At 29.7% G+C, this 22,790-nt stretch overlaps 1 protein-coding gene across 2 annotated transcripts; it reads left to right on the top strand.

Moving 5' to 3' along the window:
* Positions 1–18,182: 18,182 nt before the first annotated feature.
* Positions 18,183–21,917, top strand: LOC112009412 (gamma-glutamyl peptidase 3). Of its 2 annotated transcripts, XM_065766945.1 has the most exons (4): positions 18,183–18,637; positions 19,659–19,755; positions 21,220–21,461; positions 21,625–21,917. In XM_065766945.1, exons 1-4 carry the CDS (start codon positions 18,320–18,322, stop codon positions 21,718–21,720), a joined length of 753 nt encoding a protein of 250 aa, XP_065623017.1. In that variant the 5' UTR covers positions 18,183–18,319; the 3' UTR covers positions 21,721–21,917. The 2 variants fall into 2 exon arrangements, with proteins under 2 accessions (XP_065623017.1, XP_065623018.1); XM_065766946.1 differs by lacking the exon at positions 21,625–21,917 and having other exon boundaries at positions 19,659–19,771; positions 21,248–21,473.
* Positions 21,918–22,790: the final 873 nt, after the last annotated feature.

The raw sequence follows: 22,790 nt of genomic DNA, 5'->3' as shown, positions 1-22,790 counted from the left end.
AATCAAAAGTTGGCTTTGGATATTGTGTATCAAGCTATGGAGTATCTTCATTGTGTGGCTGCTCCAAGGATGCAAAGCCGTAGAGTCTTGAGGAGAATTAGATGGGAGAGGCCTGTGCAAGGGTGGAAGAAATTGAACACTGATGGGGCATGTAGTGAGCTTCATGGCATGGCTGGTTGTGGGGGAGTGGTGAGAAGTGAGGATGGGCAGTGGGTAGTTGGTTTTAGTAAGCGGATTGGAGTCACCAACAGCTTTGCCGCTAAGTTGTGGGGGTTGCATGAGGGTCTCAAACAGTGCTGCAATTTGAATTTTCATTGTCTTGTAGTTGAGATGGATGCCAAGGCTATTGTTGATGTGTTACGAAATGCAGATTATGCTAACAACATTATATCACCTATTCTGGAGGATTGCAGGCAGCTACTTACTCGCTTCCATCAAGTTCATATTAACCATTGTTTCCGCCAAGCCAACCAATGTGCTGATGGTTTAGCTAGGATGAGCTATAGGATGTCTACTGATTTTCTTATTTATGATAGTCCGCATATGGACATTTTTGATATTTTTGAGAGTGACCTCAATGGGATGTGTTTTACCAGGATATGTCCTGAACCTTGTTCTGGTGTTTAGTTTTTAATATTATCGCCCTTTCATAAAAAAAAAAAAAGAGAATATATATATATATATATATATATTAGGGCTGTTGGATCAAGAAAATAATATCTAATTAAAACTTCCAAATGCCAAACCTTACTGATGCGTTTGAACATATTTTGGATAAAAATGTCACTGTGGCCCTGTGACTCATGGTTCAGATATCACAAATGAGTGTGAGGAGCAAAAGCCAGAGGCAATTTCTGAGGTTTTTTTTTTTCTTGTCCGATAGTGTCTCAATAGAACCCATTTCAAACGTTATTAGTGATTATACCGCATCGCACTGTTGTAGTTTCCAGGTTTCAATTATTAAGCTCCTAAACAGTTTATGAAGAAAATGAAAATGAATGTGAGGAGACAGGATAGCCTGCTTCATCATCATCATAACCGCTCTTGTCAACTCAATCGTGGATGTGTTTTTCTTGAAAGTGCTATGAATATGTACAAAAAGATCCAAACTAACATTGAACATGACTTCAAAACTCAGAAGGATAAGAGAAGGCTATCAGTGTAATTAAAGAAGAATATCAATTTGTAATGTTTTGGTCGCAAGCAAGTACAATACAGTTAAGTCTCTTAATCAATTTTATTTTTATTTTCTTTCTTGCTTTACCGCTGGTATGATTGCAAGCAAGTACAGTTCAATTCTTTGTTCTTTGCTTAGCGAGGTAGTATATATAAACTTTAAAGGAAGTCATTAATGTGAGAGAAGAATTCGGCTGTAGATAGTTGATGTATTATTCACTAATTAGTAATTACTAGACATGTCCACAAATGGTCTTAACAATTAAATCATATATAAATCAATGATTTAAAAAATGTGTGACTCTTCTAAAGTTACATTATATGTAACTTGAACCCATCTTTATTATTATATACAAAAGAATTTGAACATACGACATTCTTTTTATTATTATTATTGTGCTTTACTATCTAATCAAGGTATTAATATTTTTTTAGTGTAGGCGAGGCTGAGTTATGTGTCCCTTATCTGACAAAAGCACCCAATACATGAACTCCTAGATCCAATGTATAGTTGATTAGTTGGTAATCATGAAGGTGTGTTGCGCTAGTACCTTGACTGCTGGCTCTTCCATTGCTGCTGATCTATCCGCGGTGAAAACAAAAGTAGCACTATTAGCCGGTTCATATATGTTTTTTAAACTCTTGAGGTCCAAGAATTATCAGCCCAATTTAATTTTTACTCAGCTACTTATTGGGCCTATCAATTCACTTTTGGAGCCTCAGCCCTTGCACATGGTCAAAATGTTCTGCCCGTTTCTTTGTGTTTTGGTTTCTAATTTGTCATTTGCTCAATTTTTTTTAAATAATTTTTTTCTTAACCAAAAAAAAAAAAAAAAAAAAAAAAAGCCATCACCGAATTTGGTATTATTGTCAAAGATTCTTTGACAAATGAGAGAGCATTATTCCTTTTGGTTAGTGATGATACAATAGGTGTTTTTAGTTAACTTCGCTTAAAAAAAAAAAAAAGTATTTTTAGTTAACTCAACTGATAAAATTTTTTTCTTATTGAATAAGAGAATTGGGAGCTAACAATTTATCCATATGGGAAAGCAAAAATACAATGAATAAGTATTTTTTTAATATATACTTTAAACCAATTTAAAATGTAAATCAAGTACTTTATAACCTAATATAGTAATGATAAAAAAAATTGATAATTGATTTGATTTTTATCCTTCATTTAATTGATAATCAATTACCTTTAATCAATAATGAATTAGACGCTAGATAAGTACAAAAAAAAATATAACAATAATACAAAATCTATATATTTTTATTTAAATTAAGGAAAAATTCATGTATGAATTAACCTAATTTTGTATTCATAACTTAACCCAAAACTTCACTATAAAAACACATTTCTTTCTCCATATATTTTCAAATATTATATATATATATATATATTGTGATTTGGTGCATTATAAATATAATGTTATACGATATTATCCTTCTTCTTTTTTTTTTCTCCAATAGTTACAATAATGAGAAATGAGATATTAGAACTCTAAAAATTTTTGTTAGAAGTACTATAAAATGTCAATTGAAGTATATGGCTTTTGCAATATTATTCTATTCAAATATTGTGCAAATGGGTTTATTTATAAGCTTATAGGAATAGGATTAGAACTTCTCAAGATTCGTGTGAATTAGGACTCATTTATTCACATAAATTAAAAATTTGTTCATTAATATGGAAGGAGTTTCTGAAATTAAAGATTAAAAGTTATAATTCAAGCCACTGAGTTTCTCCTCCAAGTTTCTATTATTGAAAGTTTGAAACTCTTACTCTTTTCAAAAAAGTCCCGTTTAATCCAAATAATTATTTAATAAAAGAAATTTAATCATATATTTAATTATTTATTAATATTAAAACGCACTAATACTTTCCAATTTATATGTCTGACTTCTTGGCAATTGTCCACCACTTAAAAACATCTTTAATCAACCACGAAAGCTTGTTCAAGGAAACATCTTTAATAATAAAAAAATAAAAAATAAAACCTTATTCAAATACCATTTGTTTTGGAGAGAATCAAAACGTGAATGTGATGATTTTTCATATAGATGATGAACTTAACACTTGCGTAAAGAAGTTTGCAACACTGATGAAGCATTGGACCCACTTAGCTGCCCCAATTTTAAGATGCTTAAGTTTGTTCCTTCTTTAATTAATTTTTCTAACTTTATAAGCCGACGAGGGATTTCATTGAAGTAAAGAGAATAATTGTTCGTATCATCTAGTAAAAATTTGCTTAACTTCAAAAGAATCATATGTAAATTAATATATATATATATATTTTTTTTTTTTTTTCAATAATATTATTTACATTTAATAATAAATAGATAGTAAATATGTAAGAATAAAATTAATTTTATACTACATTACAAATGCACTTCGTATAAACTTGATCAATTTTAGTTTCCAATCTCTTTTTCTTTTCTTTTTTTTTTTTTTTAAATCATTGTTTGAATTGAAAATTTGAAAAATTTATGATTGAATTGAAAGCCATCTTACATTATTGAGGAATTATGTAATCTATTCAAATCTTTTATAAATGATAGCAAGATAGGTAATTACCACATAAAGAGGATAAACACTTGATGGAACCATATATAATTTCTAGAATCAAACTTTTATTATAGTATAATATTGACAATTTGACACACTTGAGATGCAATTGGATTAATCTCTAAAGCATCAATATATTTTTTTTCTCAAAAAAAAAAAAAAATCCCTCAACAATTAAGTCAAGAGTCTTGGTTTAGTGACATTATTTAGTTTCCTTTACTAGGAGAAACAGATTTAATCCCCATCCCTACTGATAGTAAGAATTATAATAAATAAATAAATTTTTAAAAAAAGAGCTTGGACAACGAAGGTGGCTCCAAGATTTCGTTTAAGTGGAGTCATTAAGAAACTTAAATTAAACAAAATTTGATTAAAAAAAAAAGATAAAAAAAAAAAAGAACTTGAATATATTGAGTTATCAAAAAAAAAAAAAAACACAAATACTTGAAATTTTAATATTTCTTTCTATAAGTTTTTATATTTTGACATCATTATAAATTTTCATTATCTATTGTCCATGTGGGTAGGTGTAGTAACTATTTTATTTTGTAAAGTTCGTATAACATTTTGTATTTTTATGCAATTTTCATTATCAATTTGTCTTTTTTTTTTTTATATAATATTTTAAACTAAATGACAAAACTTAACTTGCATGCATTGTATTAATTATTAACCCAAAAAGCCACACCCATCCACACATATATAAATAATACACTACGTATCTACTTAACCAATCAAATATTTGAAGAATCACTAAGCTTTATTAATTTTTTAATCACTAAATTTATAACAAAATATTATTATAATGACAACAATACACATATACGTAACATACCTTTATATTTTCTAATTATTAAATTATATAAAGTTATATTATATTTATATTATACACGCACACATACACACAAATAACATTATAACAAAAATAAATAAATAACTCACACAATTAGTATTGACACACACTCACGCAAATAATAAATATATAAATTTATAATAAAAAGAGATACATTTACAATTCACAAATATTCACTATTTATACCAATAGTCAGATAAAGAAGAGAGATTCATATGAGAGAGATCTGTATTTTATATTATTGGTTGGTTTTAGAATAGCCTTATTTGTGTTGTTTAATTTTGTGTTAAACTCAGAATGTACAAAATCAAAGTCAGGATATGTTAAAATATTTTCAAAGGTAGATTAAACTAATAAAATAATATTTTATACATATAATTTTTTTATGTCAAGTCAAGAGGGTTCATTGAACCCCTGAAGTTAGTAACGACCCCTGAAGTTAGTAACGCCGCCCCTGTTGGAGAATCAGTAATCCCTGTTGGAGAATCAGTAATCCCTGTTGGAGAATTAGTAATCCCTGTTGGAGAATCAATATTCTCGTGGGGGGAATGTGAGTGTGACTCTGGCCCTGTTGAATGTGACTACACATGAAACTAATCTGAAGGGGGTATGGAATTTTGCCAAAATTTCAATAATTCTTTTCCTGTGATTGATCACGCAAACCCGCGTAAGCCATATCTCATTAAAGATTGAAACATACATGGAAAAAAGAAAAGAAGTGAATGTGGAAAAGGCAATTCTGGAAGATTTTAGATTCTCATCTGTGCGCTTTAACTTGATATATTTGATAGCGATAGGCATGGCAAAGCTCATATTCGATGAAAAATCAGAAGTGAAGATAATCCATAAGGCAGGTATATATAAACTAAAATGACAGAAAATCCTTACAGTTTCAGCACAAGAAGCTAATAAGTGGAGCAAATTGCTCAAGGAACAAGCATATTCTAGAAGGTAATCGTAATTCGTAAGATATTCTATACCACCATGTGAATTGGAATCCAAAATTTACAAGGAACCAGAACCTAATACTTTAAAATTGAAGCATCCTCTCACATGACGTATCCAGCGAAAAAATGGTACAAATGATGGTTTCACGTCCACATGCAATGTTTCGATCGGAATTTTGGTTGCCTTTCTAATTACAAAGCATGAAAGGATCGAGAAATTGGTTTCCAGTAGGGATGAAAGATTCGATTTGTTACGTCATTTCTCATTTGCCAAGACTTCATTCATTATATATCCAACTTCTAGAATCATAATCCCTATTATTAATTACTTTCTCAAAAAAAAAAAAAAAAAAAATCTCTATTGTTAAGAGCACCATGCCCATACAGCTTCAAGTACGAAAGCCTAGTGCACTTCTTTCAGTTTGTCAAAATTCTGTACCATCAGCGAAATTTTGATGTTTATCAAATTTTAGAAAACAATATATAAGCCATAAGCAATACTTGAATGTTCACGTAGGCATGGAGTTTTCTTATTTTGTTGTACACGTGGATTGGGTTTTGACATGTCATAAATAACATTTAAATAAATGTGAATAATATATTATATATTTTGGTTATTATTTAATTAATTTATCAACAATGTGGCTTAATTTAATCTATTCATTTAAAAATAGATAAATAGGATTTTAGAAATTTTATGGTAGAATTACGCTAAGAACTCTAGAGAAATGTAATCTCTCATCTCTTCTTTCTACCAATATTTTAGAAAATTTTAGGATAACTTTAATAAAGACTTTTTAAATTTAAATTTATTCATTTTGAAATTAATAGATTATATTTTACCATGCCATCAGTACTTAAAAAAAGGATGACTATTACTATTTTGGTATCTATTTAAATTATATAATTTGGTAATAATACAATTTGGTGTTGATGCTCTCTTGTGTTGCATTAAGATTTACACCGTCATGCATTGTCTAAACTTTTACATAGCTCATGCATTGTTTCAACATTTACACAACCCATGCATTACAGACAATTCCAAAATTTACAAACAAATTAATCACAGTATCAAATATCACACAAGTTCAACAAGTGATTAAATGAAGGTTTATTATCAACAGATTCAGTTGTTTACATTTCCATCTTTCTTGTACACATAGATTAATCTTAACTAAACTCACTCAATAAACGTCAAAAATTAACTTTTATTTAATTACGACACTCATCAACTTCATAAAAACCCTGTTGATAGCAACATCAATATTTCACAAACACATGCTGTGTAAAATTGATTTTCTCCAAACCAAAGATCAATTTTACTTTTTGAGAGGCCAAAAATATATTGACCCTTTATGATGAATTAACCAATTAATTAGCCAAGTTAATTAATTAATTCAATTAGCATGCAATAAGCATGGTAGCACAAACAAATCACCAACTAAGTTAATATGCAGTGGAAAATAAAGTTGACATGGTGATTTGTTTACAAATGGGGAAAACTTTCAAGGCAAAAATTCTACCGAGTGATTTTAAAGTCACTACTCCTAAGAATCTATTATTATCACAACAAGTAGTTACAAGTAAAGGAATTCTAGTACCTTATACTAACCTACAGTTGAACCCTTACCCCAATACACAATTGGGCTTGTTCTGTAGTGACAATCTCTCATTTTCAATGCACGGCTCCCAGTACATGACTAACCAATCGATGCACAGATCCAAGAACGTGACTAACCACCAACTTGAGAAGGATGTTGACTGCAAAGTTCTTCAGTTCATCAACACGATAAAGATCACGAAACTCCTTGGTTACAAAACCCTACGGCATACAAACGCAGTAGTTTCTTCAAAAGAAAGATGAATTAGGGCAAATTTGTCTCCGGTCACAATGTGCTTGAACAAAACCTTTTTATCAAGTTTTATCAACTGTGACGGCCCTTAAAATAATCCTTATATATGTTTAGAGTTGTGAAAAAAGAAAGCTTAAACAAATATACATGGATTTGTGTGAAATCAAATCTAAAAAACTGATTTTCATAAATTTCGATAGATAGGTTATCTATTGAGCAGCTATCGAGCATTGAGCAAAAGATCTATTTTAAACATCGATAGATGCTGTTTATTGAGCTAGCTGTTGAGTTTTAAAATCCAGCATTTCTTCACTTGTTTCTTGGATAGATTTGCATGGTTTTAACACTTGGACTTGAACTTTTATTCCTTGAAGTATTAAACAAATCTTAGATCTACCAAAGTACAAGTAAAGTGCGTTTTGTTAAATAATTAACTAATTCTAAATGATATATGTTCTTAATATGATTCATATGTCTCCTAACACTTTTCTTAAACCTCATAAGTCAATAACAATAAATGAAGAATACATGGAGTATTTTTCAAATTGACCAAAATCACAAGGGACTTTTAAAATTTTGCTATAAAAAAATAAAATAAAATAACAAACAAACAAAGACGAATAAAGTGCAAATGAAATTTTTTATATTCATTGTCAAAATCAAATCTTTTTGAAATAGCTTTTTTATTGGTCGTATTATCCCCTTTTTATAAATTATTGTGTATTTTATTTTTGGTGCAATTTATTGTGTATTACTTAAGAAGCAAAAAAGATAGGAAAATGTCAAACGGATGTTTATTACGCATGAGTCCTTAGGTGACCATTGTTAATTATAACCTTTTTGATGATGATCGAAAGAGAAATGCTGGACAATGCAATTCACGTGAAACAGGTTTAATTAAAAACTTTGATTGGATGTGCACCAACATGTAATCAGTGTAGTGTTGAATTTTATTTATTTTTAATTACAAATATAAGAGTACCATAGTATCCTCTGTTTTGTTTTAAATTTACTTCTCTCTCTCTCTCTCTCTCTCTCTCTCTCTCTCTCTCTCTATTTTTTTTTAATATTTAAATTATGTCTCTGTTTTCTCTCTCTCTCTCTCTCTCTCTCTCTCTCTCTCTCTCTCTATTTTTTTTTAATATTTAAATTATGTCTCTGTTTATTATCAAATAAGCACTACACATAGTCCCTAATTTCATTTGCACACTCATTTTATGAGATGTTACCCTCTAAATCCCTTCTTTCTTCTCCAGGTTTTCATTGAGTTAAAAAAAAAAAAAAAAAAACTTTTAAGTTGTAATCTTCATTCCATTGCTTTAATATATATGATTCAAACCTATATGTCTCCATTAGTTTCTCAATTGAAGTATTTTTCTTGGCCCTCAAAAAAAAAAAAAAATTGAAGTATTTTTCTCCTTTTGTAAAACGTCTTTTAAAATTTGTAATTTTGAAAATGAATCTAAATCATCAAAATTTCACCTCCCTTTTTTGTTATATTTTGCTTAGCGCTAGTAACAAATTTCTCAAGACACCAATTTTCAGATTCAATTATTTCTAGTACTCTTGTATTTTGAAGAAAAATATTATTCATTTGAAGAAAATCATATTTTGTAGCATACTGTTTTAACTTTAGCTATAAATATTTTACAAATGAAAAAAAAAATTCCATTTACAATATAAAATTATAATATGACTAGAATAGAATAAAATTTAAAGCATAATATGATAGAACCTAGAATTTTTTTTCTAAATAACAATAAATATTAAAAAATTTAGTTAGTTGTCACGTTGCAAAAGAATTTTGAAAATTAGCATCTCGAGTGTTTAAAACTCGAGTTCCGAAAATGCCGTTATAGGGCTTAAAAACGTCATTATAGGACTTAAAAATGGAGTTATAAAAAAATTTAGCAGAAAAACGCCACTATAGGGCTTTAAAACGTCAGTATAGGGCATAAAAACGCCACTATAGGGCTCACTGAACCTGGTATTGAACACTTCTGAAAAAATTTTGCAGTAAAACGCCGCTATAGGGCTTTAAAATGTCACTATAAGACTTAAAAACGCCACTATAGGGGCGATAAAATTAATTTTTTTTTGCATGGAACTCGAGTTTTTAAAACTCGAAATTTATGTAAATGGATCTCGATTTTTTAAAACTCGAGATGTCTAATTTCCTTTATAGTTTCACGCGTTGTCTAATTAACCAAATACTCCTCTTACCCATGATTATTCTGCACATTCCCCCATAGAACCTAACTTATCGAAAACAGTATTACAACGCTACTAATCAATAGAATATATCACCCACTAACCTTAATTAACCTTTACGGTACCTTCTCCCAAAAAAAAAAAAAAAAAAAACCTTTACGGTGAAGATGGATTAATTTAAAATTTAATAAATGTTATAATTTTTCACGTTTATTTTTTTAATCCCAATTTTCACATTTATTTTATATAAAGCATATAAACTTATTTACCGTAAATGTAACTCTTTAGATATATTTTAATTTGGATTGCTATAAAAGTATGGTATTGTACTATGACCAAGGGATATATATGGGACTTTTAATTTTTTTTTTTATACAAAATATATGTACTTAAAGGCGACAATTTCATAAATAGCCTAATCTATAGAGCCTACAATATTGTCTTGATTTTTATTTATTTTTTGGTTGTATATATCTTATCATTATTTTTGTTTTTCCCCAATATCTCTTAATATGTTGTATTCATTGGTCCATATTTTTTTTTAACAATATTTCTAGATATTATTTTGTTTGTAGTTATCGATAAATATGGTGATCAGTGATCACAATGTTTTGACAATATCAAAATCTGTGATGTCAATTTATTTGAGATACATGAATTTATTTCTCTTATTGAGTTTTGTTTCGAAGAATAGTATTTTGACCCTACGTGTTTTAAAAACTCTAATACCACTTAATAAAATCTACTTTAGAGTTTAGACCAAGTAATTTATACAAAAAAAATTAATGGATATATTAATAGATATATTAATCACAAAAATCAAATATCAAATCTAAAGAAATAATAATAAAGTAGAGATAATGCCATAAAAAGATTTGATAACAAAATGGAAAACTAATTAATGAATAGCCTCTTCAATGGAAAAACCTTAGAAAATCCAATATTTTTAGAAAATCCACTATAAAGAACAATTACAATAGTCTATACTCTATACTCTATACTCACAAAACCTTTGCAATCATACACTCTATTAATCCTTGCAACTCCCTCATTTATCTTCCTACCGCAATAGTCCCAAAACCCCTGGAATCCTTCTATAGTGATTTTTTGCATAAGCAAACTTCACTTTTATAAACTAAAACCTCTAACATTCCATGGAACTCCTCAAAAATTCATAGCAACTGGGAACTAACTAGAATATAACTCTATTATTTCAAGGAATTAATAGTTTGGGTAGAAACATTTAGAAAAACTCTAAAAATATGTCACGGGAGAAGCATATGCTAAGAAAAGAAATTTAAATTTGTTTAGGCTCAAGAGTCAAAGAGTGTTTATTCTTAGAGAAATAATGTTGATATTATAGGTCAGTAACCTCCCTTCCCTCGATTTGTGAAATAAGGGTGGTTTGTTTTTTTTTTTTTTTTTCATATAAAATCATTAAGTTAAGTTTTCTAGCATTATATTTGCAGTAATTTCTCTCGGGCGAGTCTATAGCAAAATCTCGACGACAATATAATGTACCAATTTTAAACAATCATATTTCACTCAATGAAAAAAGTTTCATTTAGAATCCTAACAAAATTATTTTGAAACAACCCAATTTGATATATATTTTGACACTGAAATTTACCTAGTACCGACAATCTCACCAATTTAAAACATGAAATATTATTTTATTATTATTATTATTATGAATAAAATATTCTATCCACCATGGCTACAGATAAGGATGGCATAAAAGTAATTGGCGGCTAAGGGTATTTGAGTAGTTAATTTGGAGTTGGAGGGCAGTTGATTACCGCCCGCAAATGCACATGATTCACCGTGGTCGCTTGGCGGACCCCGCAGCGTGTAAAGAGAATCCGACGCGGTCGCGTTTAAAACTTTAAAGTTCACAGTTACACACTGCCGTCACAAATATTAGACTAATATTATTTACTATTTTGTCTTTATAATAAGAGCGTTAACTTCAGCGTGTTCGCTAGGTTGTTCTCCACGTTTTATTTGGCTGAAAACTGAAATTTCCACGTGAAAAAGATCACCTCCTCCTTACTACTATGAGTCTGTTTGGATTGAACTTATTATTACTGAAACTAAAAATTGAAAACTGAAAACTAAAAATACTGTAGCAAAATAAATTTTAAATGGATAAATAGTACCGTGGGACTTATTTTTAATATTTTTTTATTGTGTAAACAGTAAAAAATAGTGCGTGAACAGTAATTTCTGTCCTCTGCACAGTAATTTTACTGTTCACGCAAAAAAAAAAAAAAAAGGGAAAACGCACGGATCCAAAACGCGAACGCTGAGGCCAAGCGGAAAAAAGTCGTTTTGTCCAATATGAGCAAAGTTAGGGGGAAAAGAAACCATTGAAAGACACGATTTTGTACTAACTAAAAATAATATGTCTTAAATCGCATTGTGAAATAATTGGTTTAGATTGTGACAAAGGAGCTAGAGATTCATCTAAAAAATATAAGCAGAGTCTACTTTAAATGCTATTTTATAAGTATAAAAAATAGAAAATAGTAATATAAAAAAAATTAACAATCAAGTGGTTAGTGTAGGTTCTAATTAACTCAATTAGTACTAATTAATATTTTAGTCTAATGATAAATAATAATCATCAGAATGAGTAGATTATATATGTTTAAAACTTTCTAAATAAAAAAATACCAAAATTGTCAATTATCATATATATATATATATATATTTATATGTACATTATGATTTCCTTTTCTCAAATGAAGAAACTAGAAATAATGGCCAATTGAATAACCCTTTGGACTTTGAAAGGTTATGTGTCAATGACTGTTCATTGTTACAATGAGACATTATTTGAAATTTTTTATATTTTTTTCAGTCTACAATTGTATACAAGATTCGGAATATATTTTACGAATAATTTTGGTTTAAGCTCCCATGCATGCACCTTTCCCTATTACTGTCTTTGTTCAAATGACTCCTAAAGATTCCCTCTAACGGTCTCTCTCTTATCTAGATTTACCGTTCACTGTTCAAAATTTGCTTCTTTTTTTTTATAATGAATTTAACACCAAAATTACTTTTTTGTCTCAACGATAACAATTAGTAACAACCTGTCATTTAAGATTTGTTGTAAAAATATTGTGAACATATCATTTTTCTTTTTATAATGAACTTTCCATTTCTTACAAACCTTTAATATATAACCAAAACAGCCATATATATCATGATTTTTTTACATGGCCATGTTGATGGTGTGAAGTACATGAGCATGACCAAGTAAAAATGTGTATCTTCTTCCTACACTGCAATTGCTTTGTCAAAAATTCCATTTTTTATTATAATTCCGGAACTTCATAGGTAAGATTTTCTTGTTTGGTAACAGCTAGCTTGTTTTATTTTTGACGAATATATGCGTTCATACATATAAATGTTTGCACTTTGTGTGTTCTACTTGAAGTGAAAGAAAAATGGTATTTAACTTCATGACCACTATGAATTCAACAACTTAATGCTGTTCAATAAATTTAAAATTTTGGTATCAGAGAATTAAGAGCTGAATTATTAATGAAATTATAAATTCAGAAATTTTGTAACTAAAAATTAACTGTTTCTATGTTATTGTGTTATTTGATAATTTTAGTAGTTGAATTCTGATAAATATATATAACTTATAATTAATATGAGGCCCGTTTGTTTGTGTAAACCAAAATTTCAATTTCCAAATTTTCAGATTTGACCCAGGTGTTTCAGATTTATTCCCACCCCCCGGCACAGGCGGGTAGGGGCCGAAAACCTCATATATATCAACACCCCTCACATCTTTGCTCTCCCCGCCCTCCTGCACACCATAGCCACCATCGCCACCACATATTCCAATGTCACCTTTGACCTTGTCTTCCCACACAACCCACAACTCAGCAGCCACCTCTTTGTTGCTTTCAGGTTGCCGATATGCTATATGCCCTGCTATTTATTTATTTATTTTTTTAATTTGAACTACATGATATATTTATCTCCCAAAAAAAAATGTCTTTGTCAATGCCTCTAAGGCGATTTGATTTCAAGCCTTTTCTACTTTTTTTTTTGTTTGCTTTATTTTATTTGATGAGTATGCTACCCTGGCCCTCTAATTTGCTTGTGATTTAGTAGTATTATATTTGTTAGAAAATATTTTCCATATATTTTCAAAAATACAACCAAACACCAAAAAAATAAAACGTTTTCCTTAAACTGTACGTGAATGTGAACGTTTGTAGTGATTCAAATAATAATAGTGGTAACGGATAGTTTTGATGGCCTTCATAATATGTACGTTGTAATTAAAGGTGGTGATGATAGTTGTGGTAGTGGCAATATATAGTAGCAACAATTTTCATGTGTTGTGGTAATGTCGTCGTTTATAATGTGATAAAGAAAATGTTCATTTGGGGGGGGGGGGTGTTGGGGACGTTGATGGGTCTTGAGGGATCGAGACTCAGTGCCCAAACATCACAATAGGTGCTTGAAGAACCTTCTATTAAATATTTCATTTGTCCAAATTGTTAGTTATCTATTCCATGTTGGGACGTCTCAAACTAAAATTTTCATAGAAAAATCAATAAATTAATTTCCTAATATACTCTTCACATTATTTAAAAACTAAATACTCATCTTTCACTAAAATTTAAAATAAAGAATAATGCTAGAGATATAAACTATTTTACAAAAAATTTTACAAACTACTGATGTGGTGAGTAATTATTAGTACATGAAGAAGTGATATTTATGGTGGGCTTAAATGAAAACCAATAAAAGGTTTGCCACATCAACATTTTGTAAAAATGTTGTGAAATAGTTTGTGATTGCAGTATTACTCTAAAATAAATAGGATAATTTTGAAAACTTGAATCTTTTTATGTAATAAACAATGTATTAAATGAATCTTTTTATGTAATAAACAATGTATTAAATGATATTTCTTTAATAAATTAAATTGGATTTCTTTTTTATATGGAAAAAGTTGAATTTTTTAAATAGCTCTTTTGAGTAGATGTATTAGGGCTATTGCTGATAGCCTTATAACTCAAATGACATTTTTGTTTTCATGAGAGGCGTCCAGGGTTTAAATCCCCCTCTCCAATTATCGAATTATAAAAAAAAAAAAAAAAGGTGCTAAATTAATTTTAGTTATTAAAACAAACATTGTTAAGTGTAATAAAAATCAAACAACTTAAAAAAGGTTTTTTTTTTTTTGAATAGGACAACTTAATAAGCTTAATGCCTTCTTACTTCTCATATTACTATATATATATATATATATATTTATTTTTGGAGAAACATATTACTATATTTGTAAATAGTAAATAATGGAAGAAGGATGAAAATGGAAATCTGTTTTTAGGAACCAAAAATGTTAGGGCCAAAAATGTTAGAGTAGATAGAATTCTACTCTAACATAATCTAAGTGTATATATATGTGAAGCTCCCTCCTAGAGACTTGAACTCTGGCCCTTGCCCCCCCCCCCCCCACACTCCACAAGCACTTATACTTGTGGAGTGACTATTGCACCAAGAGTGTGCGATAGTAAATAGATTGATTCTTAATAAATCTTATAAGATGTTAAGGAATAATATAAATTTTAATATATAGAATTTACAAATTAATATGTCACAACCCACATAAAAATAACTTAAATATTCATTTATTATATTGTTGAAATCCATCAATCATATTCATTATCACATCAATTTGAAAATAATTTGTAATAAATTTTGTAATATCTTTATGTTTTTTATTATAAAACTTATGAGATGATAATTAAGTATTGATATATAGACCAAGATCTTGTATAATACCTATAGGGGTGGTGTTACTAATGCTTCAAGGGGTTCAAATGAACCCCTTGACTTGATATTAAAAAAAAATGATATGTATAAAATATTATTTTATTAGTTTAATTTACCTTTTAAATTTTTTTTTGCACACCTTGACTCAAATTTTACACACTCTAACATAGATCAGTTCAGCCCAAAACTAAACAATACAAATTAGACCATCCCAAACCAACCAATAACATAAATCACAAATCTCTCTCTCATGAACCTCTTTTCTCTATCTAATTATTGGTATTTCTGACTTTAAAAGTAAATAGTGAGTGTTTGTGAGCTGTAAGTGTATCTCTTTTTAGTATAAATCTATATATTATTTGTGCGAGTATGTGTTTATACTGATTGTGTGCGTTATTTATTTATTTTTGTTATACTAGAAGGATTACGTTAATGTAATAACGTAAGTATTATTTGTGTGAATGTGTGTGTATAATATAAATATAATATAACTTTACAAAATTTAATAACTAGGAAATATAGAGGGTTTGTTATTGTTATTGTTATTATGTTATAATAACATTTTATTATAAATTTAGTGATTAAAAAAAATAGTAAAGTCATTAATTTTTCAAACATTTGATTGGTTACAGTGGCGGCTCTAGGATATATTTTTAGGGGGGTCAGTAAGAAGATGTATTTTGGGTAAAAAAAAGTGAATCTTGTAGTCTACATGATTTCTTTATTACAAAATTTTTCATAATACGTAGTAGCAAGAGAATAAAAGATGAGAAGTGCTACATTTGAAACATTTTCACAACACTTTTCCAACAAATTTTAGGTTATAAGTTGTTATTAGTTTTAATTTAAACTCACTACTGAAATTACTTTTTTTTCTCATTAGTAATAACTAGTAACAATTTGCCAATTCGATTTTATTATGAGCGTATTATAAATATAACATTGCTCATATAAGATAAATTATAAGTTCATTGTATATTGTTTATTAATATAATGAAGATAATAATTATTGTTATTAAGATTAAATCTTAGAAATAATCTATTATTTTTAAATACAATCAACCTATGAATTATTATTGTTAAGTGAACTCCAAGTGAGATCTAAATACAATAAACTTTTATGTATTAGTTTATTTCAAATTTGTTAAGATGTAAATGATTTTTTTTAGATTTAAGATGAAAAAATTTATACTTTTGTTGTTAGGTTTACTATTTTTCCCCCCATATTTTAGATCATATTGGTTTTTTTTTTTTTTTTTTTTTTTTTTTTTTTTTTTTTTTTTTTTTTTTTGTATGTGTGTTTAAAAAGATCAAGATATTGTCTAGATGATCATATTCAAATTTATTTAAGCTAGGCTTAAAAAAAAATTTAAGTTTAGGGGGTTCAAAATTTATTTTAGGAGGATCAAATTAAAAAAAAAAAAATTATATAAAGTTTTTTATTTTTTTGGCCCTGCTCAGGGGGTTCATTTGAACCCCCTGAGCTGCACCTAGAGTCGCCCATGATTGGTTAAGTAGACACATAGTGTATTATTTATATATATATGGATGTATGTGGCTCTTTGGGTCAATAATTAATACAATGAACGTGAATTGAGTTTTGTCATTCAGTTTAAAATATTTTTATAAAAGCAATGATAAATTGGTAATGACAACTGCATAAAAATACAAAATGTTATACAAATTTTACAAAATAAAATGGTTACACCTACCCCATTGATAATAGATAATGAAAACTCATAATAATGTTAAAATATGAAAATTTGTAGAAGGAAATAATAAAATACCATGTTTTTATGTGATTTTTTTTTTGTTAATAACTCGATATATTCGAGTTCTTTTTTATTATTAAATTTTGTTAAATTTAAGTTTTTTAATAACCCCTGAAAAGAAATTCTAGAACTGCCATTGAATATCTAGAATATTGCATGCGATGTAATACCATCTTGATATATAGACCAAGATGGTAAACATCTGAGCCGTTGAATAAGAAAAAGTAAATTTTATTTATTTGATAATTAAGAAGGTAAAAAGTTTTTTTTTTTTTTCTCTTCTTAATATTGAATCCCATATCTAGTGATTCTTTAATAAGAACCAATAATGGAACCTAACCTGTAGCCAGAAAAAAGAAAAAAAACAAAGGGAAATCTAGCAAAATCGTGTTTCCTTCTAGACAAAATCTGTCAAAGTCAAATGGGTACTCGTTCTCACTTTTGAATTGCACAAGCGACGAAGGTCCCAACTTTTTTTACAGTGGTATATCATTTTTTATTCACCCAAATTCCCATAGCGAGCAGCCTTCGTTAGAAAGGCGCGTTTGGCGCGTTTTTCAACGGAAACGTTTTTTTAAATTACGTATATTATGAAATTCACAAATATTTTTATTTAGTAATTTTTTCTTTAAAATTGAGATTCATGATACTGTTTATATATTTAAAAATTATTTTGTTACAATATTTTTAATTTTCAGTTTTCAGTAACAAGTAATATTCAAATATACCCGCAATTTCAGTTAGCTCAACAGATAAAATCTCTGATGGTTGAATAAGAGATTTTGGTTTGATGATAAAGAGTACCATCAAGAGCGGACGTCATAGGTTAAAATTCTCTTAAAAAAAAAAAAAAAAAAAAACAGACCCGCAAGTTAAATTTCATCTAACTCTATTTTTTTTTTTTTTTTTAATTTTGCTTGGTCACCTATCTCTATCGCTTACACAAAAGGGTTCCATTATTGAGATTCTATAAAAGGGGCTATTGCCTCTGCAAACACTCACAATCCAAATCCTAATCTCCTTTCAAATTCCTTCTCCTTTTTACACACACATATCACTATATTTAGTAGCCACTTCAATTTCAAAATTTTACTCAATTTATTTTTGTTCTCTAGCTATAGAAGATGAAGGTTGAAGGAGGAAAAAGATATGCTGTTCTTCTAGCAACAAAGGATTCTGACTATGCCAAGAAAGTATATGGCGGGTACTTCAATGTGTACCTTTCAGCTTTTGGTGAAGAAGGAGAGAGCTGGGACTTGTTCAGGGTTATTGACGATGAGTTCCCTGACGTGAATGAGCTCCAAAACTATGATGGTTTTGTAGTTACTGGCAGTCCTAGTGATGCTTATGGCAATGATATTTGGATTCTTAAGCTCTGCTTGCTCTTGCAAACTTTGGATTCCATGGAGAAAAAAGTCCTTGGGATTTGCTTTGGTCACCAGGTAAGTAATTAACTTTTGTGAACCGATTCTAATTAGCAGTACTACTTTTTTTTTTTTGAATTGAAGTCACATAAAATTGTTAAAAGCTTTATAACTCAATTTGCACTTTTAATATATCTAATTGTTAACAATATAAAAAGAGAGAGAATGACTGAATAGTCTGTATAATATTATGTGTAGGAGTGTAGTACAATAACCTTGTGTTACAATGAACCCTAACATGAGTATATATAGGCGACTAAACCCTAGACTACTAGTACAAGTAGGACTGGGCTTGGGCCTATTACATTGGGCTAATATATGTCTAATATATATCTCTAACACCCTCCCTCAAACTCAAGGCGGAAGCTCGATGAAGGCTTGAGGTTGGATAAGCATGAGAAAATCACTTGGAGTTGCCTTGAAGAACGCCTTTGGAGAAACCACAATAAAGATGTAGCCCTTAAGGGATTCCTCCGTGGATGTAGGCCGTCAAGGCTGAACCACGTAACCCTCGTGTTCTTGATGTTCCTATTCTATGCTTCCTCTTCCGCATCAGCTCTGATACCATGTTGAATATTAGCTCTGATACCATGTTAACAATATAAAAAGAGAGAGAATGACTGAATAGTCTGTATAATATTATGTGTAGGAGTGTAGTACAATAACCTTGTGTTACAATGAACCCTAATATGAGTATATATAGGCGACTAAACCCTAGACTACTAGTACAAGTAGGACTGGGCTTGGGCCTATTACATTGGGCTAATATATGTCTAATATATATCTCTAACACTAATAAAAACGTTTATATTCAAATCTTTCTAACTCTCAACTATCCCAACTATCGAATTAATAATATATATACATATAAAAAAGTCACATAAATATTGTCATGCAGGATATGCATGCAGTGTCCATAGAAATTGCTGAATGTCGCATCCATTCTTTATTAAGTTTGGGGCCTACATTTACTGTTGATTCAAATACAATATTTATCATGCAAATAAAATATTGTTAATAATCAATCTTTATGAAACAGGTATTATGTAGAGCATTGGGTGGAAAGGTTGGTAAAGCCTATACAGGGTGGGATGTGGGGCTAAGGAAGGTGAGTATAGTGAAAGACTTGGCCCCATATTACTTCTTTGATGACTTGGGTGTAACAGACAAGTAAAATCACTTAAAGTAAGTGTTGGCTAAAATGATAACAAGCCCAACGAATTTGTGGTGGGTGAGATGGACTATTAGTTAGTGAAGTGATTTTCCAGATTTGATTTTTTTTTTTTTAATTATAAAAAAAGAGCTTGTGATGGAAATTCCATTTGAATTATGGTGGCTGTCAATCTCTTGCTTCCCTTCTCTCTCTTTCCATCGTGCTTTGTTAAACAAATATCAGATTTGTTTTTTATCCAGTCAATATGATTTTTCAATTTCATCTAATGTGGAAACTATTTTTTTAATTTTTAATTAAAAACATGCCACATCATTTAAAAAAATGCCAAGTCATTGTTTCGTTAGCCATGAAAGTAACGCTGTTAACAGCATTTAGTAAAAGGACCAATACAACTCAGTTTTAAAATTTAAGGGACTAATTGTGCTCGTTTCAAACTTGATGGACTAATTGCGCACACATGGTGAACTTTAGAGACCAATAATGTAGTTTCGCCAAAGTCAAAATATTGAAAATGAGTACTACTCCCTCTTAACGTTTTGTTTGTTTCAACATTAATGTTTTCTAGAAAATTAGTTATTTTTTAGAGAACATTTTTTTGAAAACTATCTCATTTTTCAGTGTTTGGTAACAACCTTGAAAATGAGATTAAGAATGTTTTCTAGTATTTAGTATATACAAACATTTTTTAGAAAACTATCTTATTTTTTTAGAAAACTATCTCATTGCAGCTATACCATTGCAATTTTTGTGGCTCTGGAACTCTAAGCATCAATTTTTCTAAGCTTCCTATCATGATTGAGCATGGCACTTAAACTCTTAACCACCAAAATTATGCAATCAATATCCACTAGTAACAATGGCAAACCAATGCCAAAAGCCTTATAGCTGAATTGACCATTCCTTATGCACAAAGTGCTTAAGGGTCTAGGAGGGAAAGGGTTCGAGCTGCGGGGTTAGCAGCATGTTGTAATTATTTCTCAAAAAAAAAAAAAAACAATGGCAAACCAATCATTCCATATTAAAAAATTTTTTAAACAAAAGGACAAAAAGTTGCTTCCAGATCCATATGCATATGAAACAAAAGGACTAAAAGTTGCAAATCAATGCCCATTAAAATGATCTCGAAACCTGCAAACTAGACACCAAATAGTTTGATAAATACCAAAATGCCAAATTGTCCAAATAGAAAAGCCTAAATTCTAAAAAAAATGCACCTACATAATCAAAATTGGCTTAAATAGTTGTCAAAGAAGCAAGGGAGTCAATTCCGTACCGTACCGGCTGGTACCGCCGGAATATACCATACCGGCAAGTAAACCGATACATATAACCCCCTCCCCCGGTTTCGTACCGGAAAAAATACCGGCCGTACCGGCATGTACCGAGCATACCGACCAATTTCGGGCAATACCAGGCGGTACCAGGCGTNCATATTACTTCTTTGATGACTTGGGTGAAATCCCAACATCCCTTTCCATTATTGAGTGTCACCAAGATGAGGTTTTTGAGGTCCCTCTGGGTGCGGAAGTGATTGGATTCTCAGACAAAACAGGTGTGGAGATGTTCGCCATTGGAGACCATATTTTAGGCATTCAAGGCCATCCCGAGTACACTAGTGACATTCTTCTTAATCTCGTTGATCGCCTTCTCAGTATGGATGCTATGGAGGTAGTTTTTTAAAAAAAAAAAAAAAAAAAAAAAAAACACAAACACAAACACAAACACTTTGTCCATTGATTCATAGTCTCTATTTTGGTTATATTATATTATATATATATATATATATATATATTTAGCTTGTTTTTAAATATATGAATTTGAATAATTACAGAAAGGTTTTGCGGACGAAGTAAGGTTGGGAATGCAGACAGCTGAACCGGATAGGATGTGCTGGGAAAGGATATGCAGGAACTTTCTTCAGGGATGATAGACTCACGTCACTTGCTTTCTCACTGACCCTGGAATTCTTTTTTTTTTTTTTTTCTAAGAAAAAAAAAATTGGGCTGTTTTCTTTCTTAGACTAGCCCAACATGATTAGCATGAGCAGGTCTTATACTGTGTAAGATCCTTTCATTAAGAAAATTAACAAACTGTAATGCATTAGTGACAACAAAGATTCAAGTACATGTGGGAGTAATTTCATTTTTTTTTTTTTTTTTGAAACATGTGGGAGTAATTTCTGTGACTTTCAGTTTTGCAGTCTTGAATAATATCCATTTGGGAAACAAATTAAGCCAGTTGACTTTCAGTTTTGCAGCTGGGATAAAGTGAAATTCTGTAGCACAAAGCTTTGCGGATTGTTTTTGATACTTTTGTTACCCAGATCCAAAAAGCATTCACATCAAATCAGATGTGCAAAAATAAAATAAGGCCCAAAATACGTCCACGTCTTACCGGTCACTGTAACTCGTGCAAAATAATTTTTATTATTTCTTTATGCTTCAAGGATGAAAGAAAAAATGACTATAATTATTATGTGTGAAGAGAGAAAAATGATTAAAAAATATTGATATATTTTTTTAATGAAATAAAGTATCTAAATAGATAACCTAATGTGTTTGTTTTGAAAAATGGCTAGATAAAATAGACAAAATAGGTTATTATACTAAATAGACAATTTTTTTGTATGAGTTGATGCAGATGTTAACATAGATTAAGGTATATGGACCGAGGCTCCTCCAATTCACGACATGGTAACTTACAAAATTATTTATGTGTATCTTTAGTCACATAATCTACTTAATAATCATATGACTTTTTTAAATGATTTAATAGATCATGCGATAATACACGTGAATAGTCTAAACCGTTACGTAGTGGATTTAAGAAAATTCATCTAACCTAGTTTGGAGGTGCAATGGTGTATCAATTTCACTAAAATCCGATTTGGAGGTAAAAGGGTCTTCATCAAGTGCTGTGATGTTTTAGTTTCTGATGATGTTCACATCTCAATAGGCAGGAAGAAGGTAGGTTTTGCATTTAAACCAATGAACAAAT

The sequence above is a fragment of the Quercus suber genome, unplaced genomic scaffold (genome assembly GCF_002906115.3).
Source record: "Quercus suber isolate HL8 unplaced genomic scaffold, Cork oak 2.0 scaffold_759, whole genome shotgun sequence".
Taxonomy (NCBI): Eukaryota; Viridiplantae; Streptophyta; class Magnoliopsida; order Fagales; family Fagaceae; genus Quercus; species Quercus suber.
This window is presented reverse-complemented; position numbering and strand designations above follow the sequence as displayed.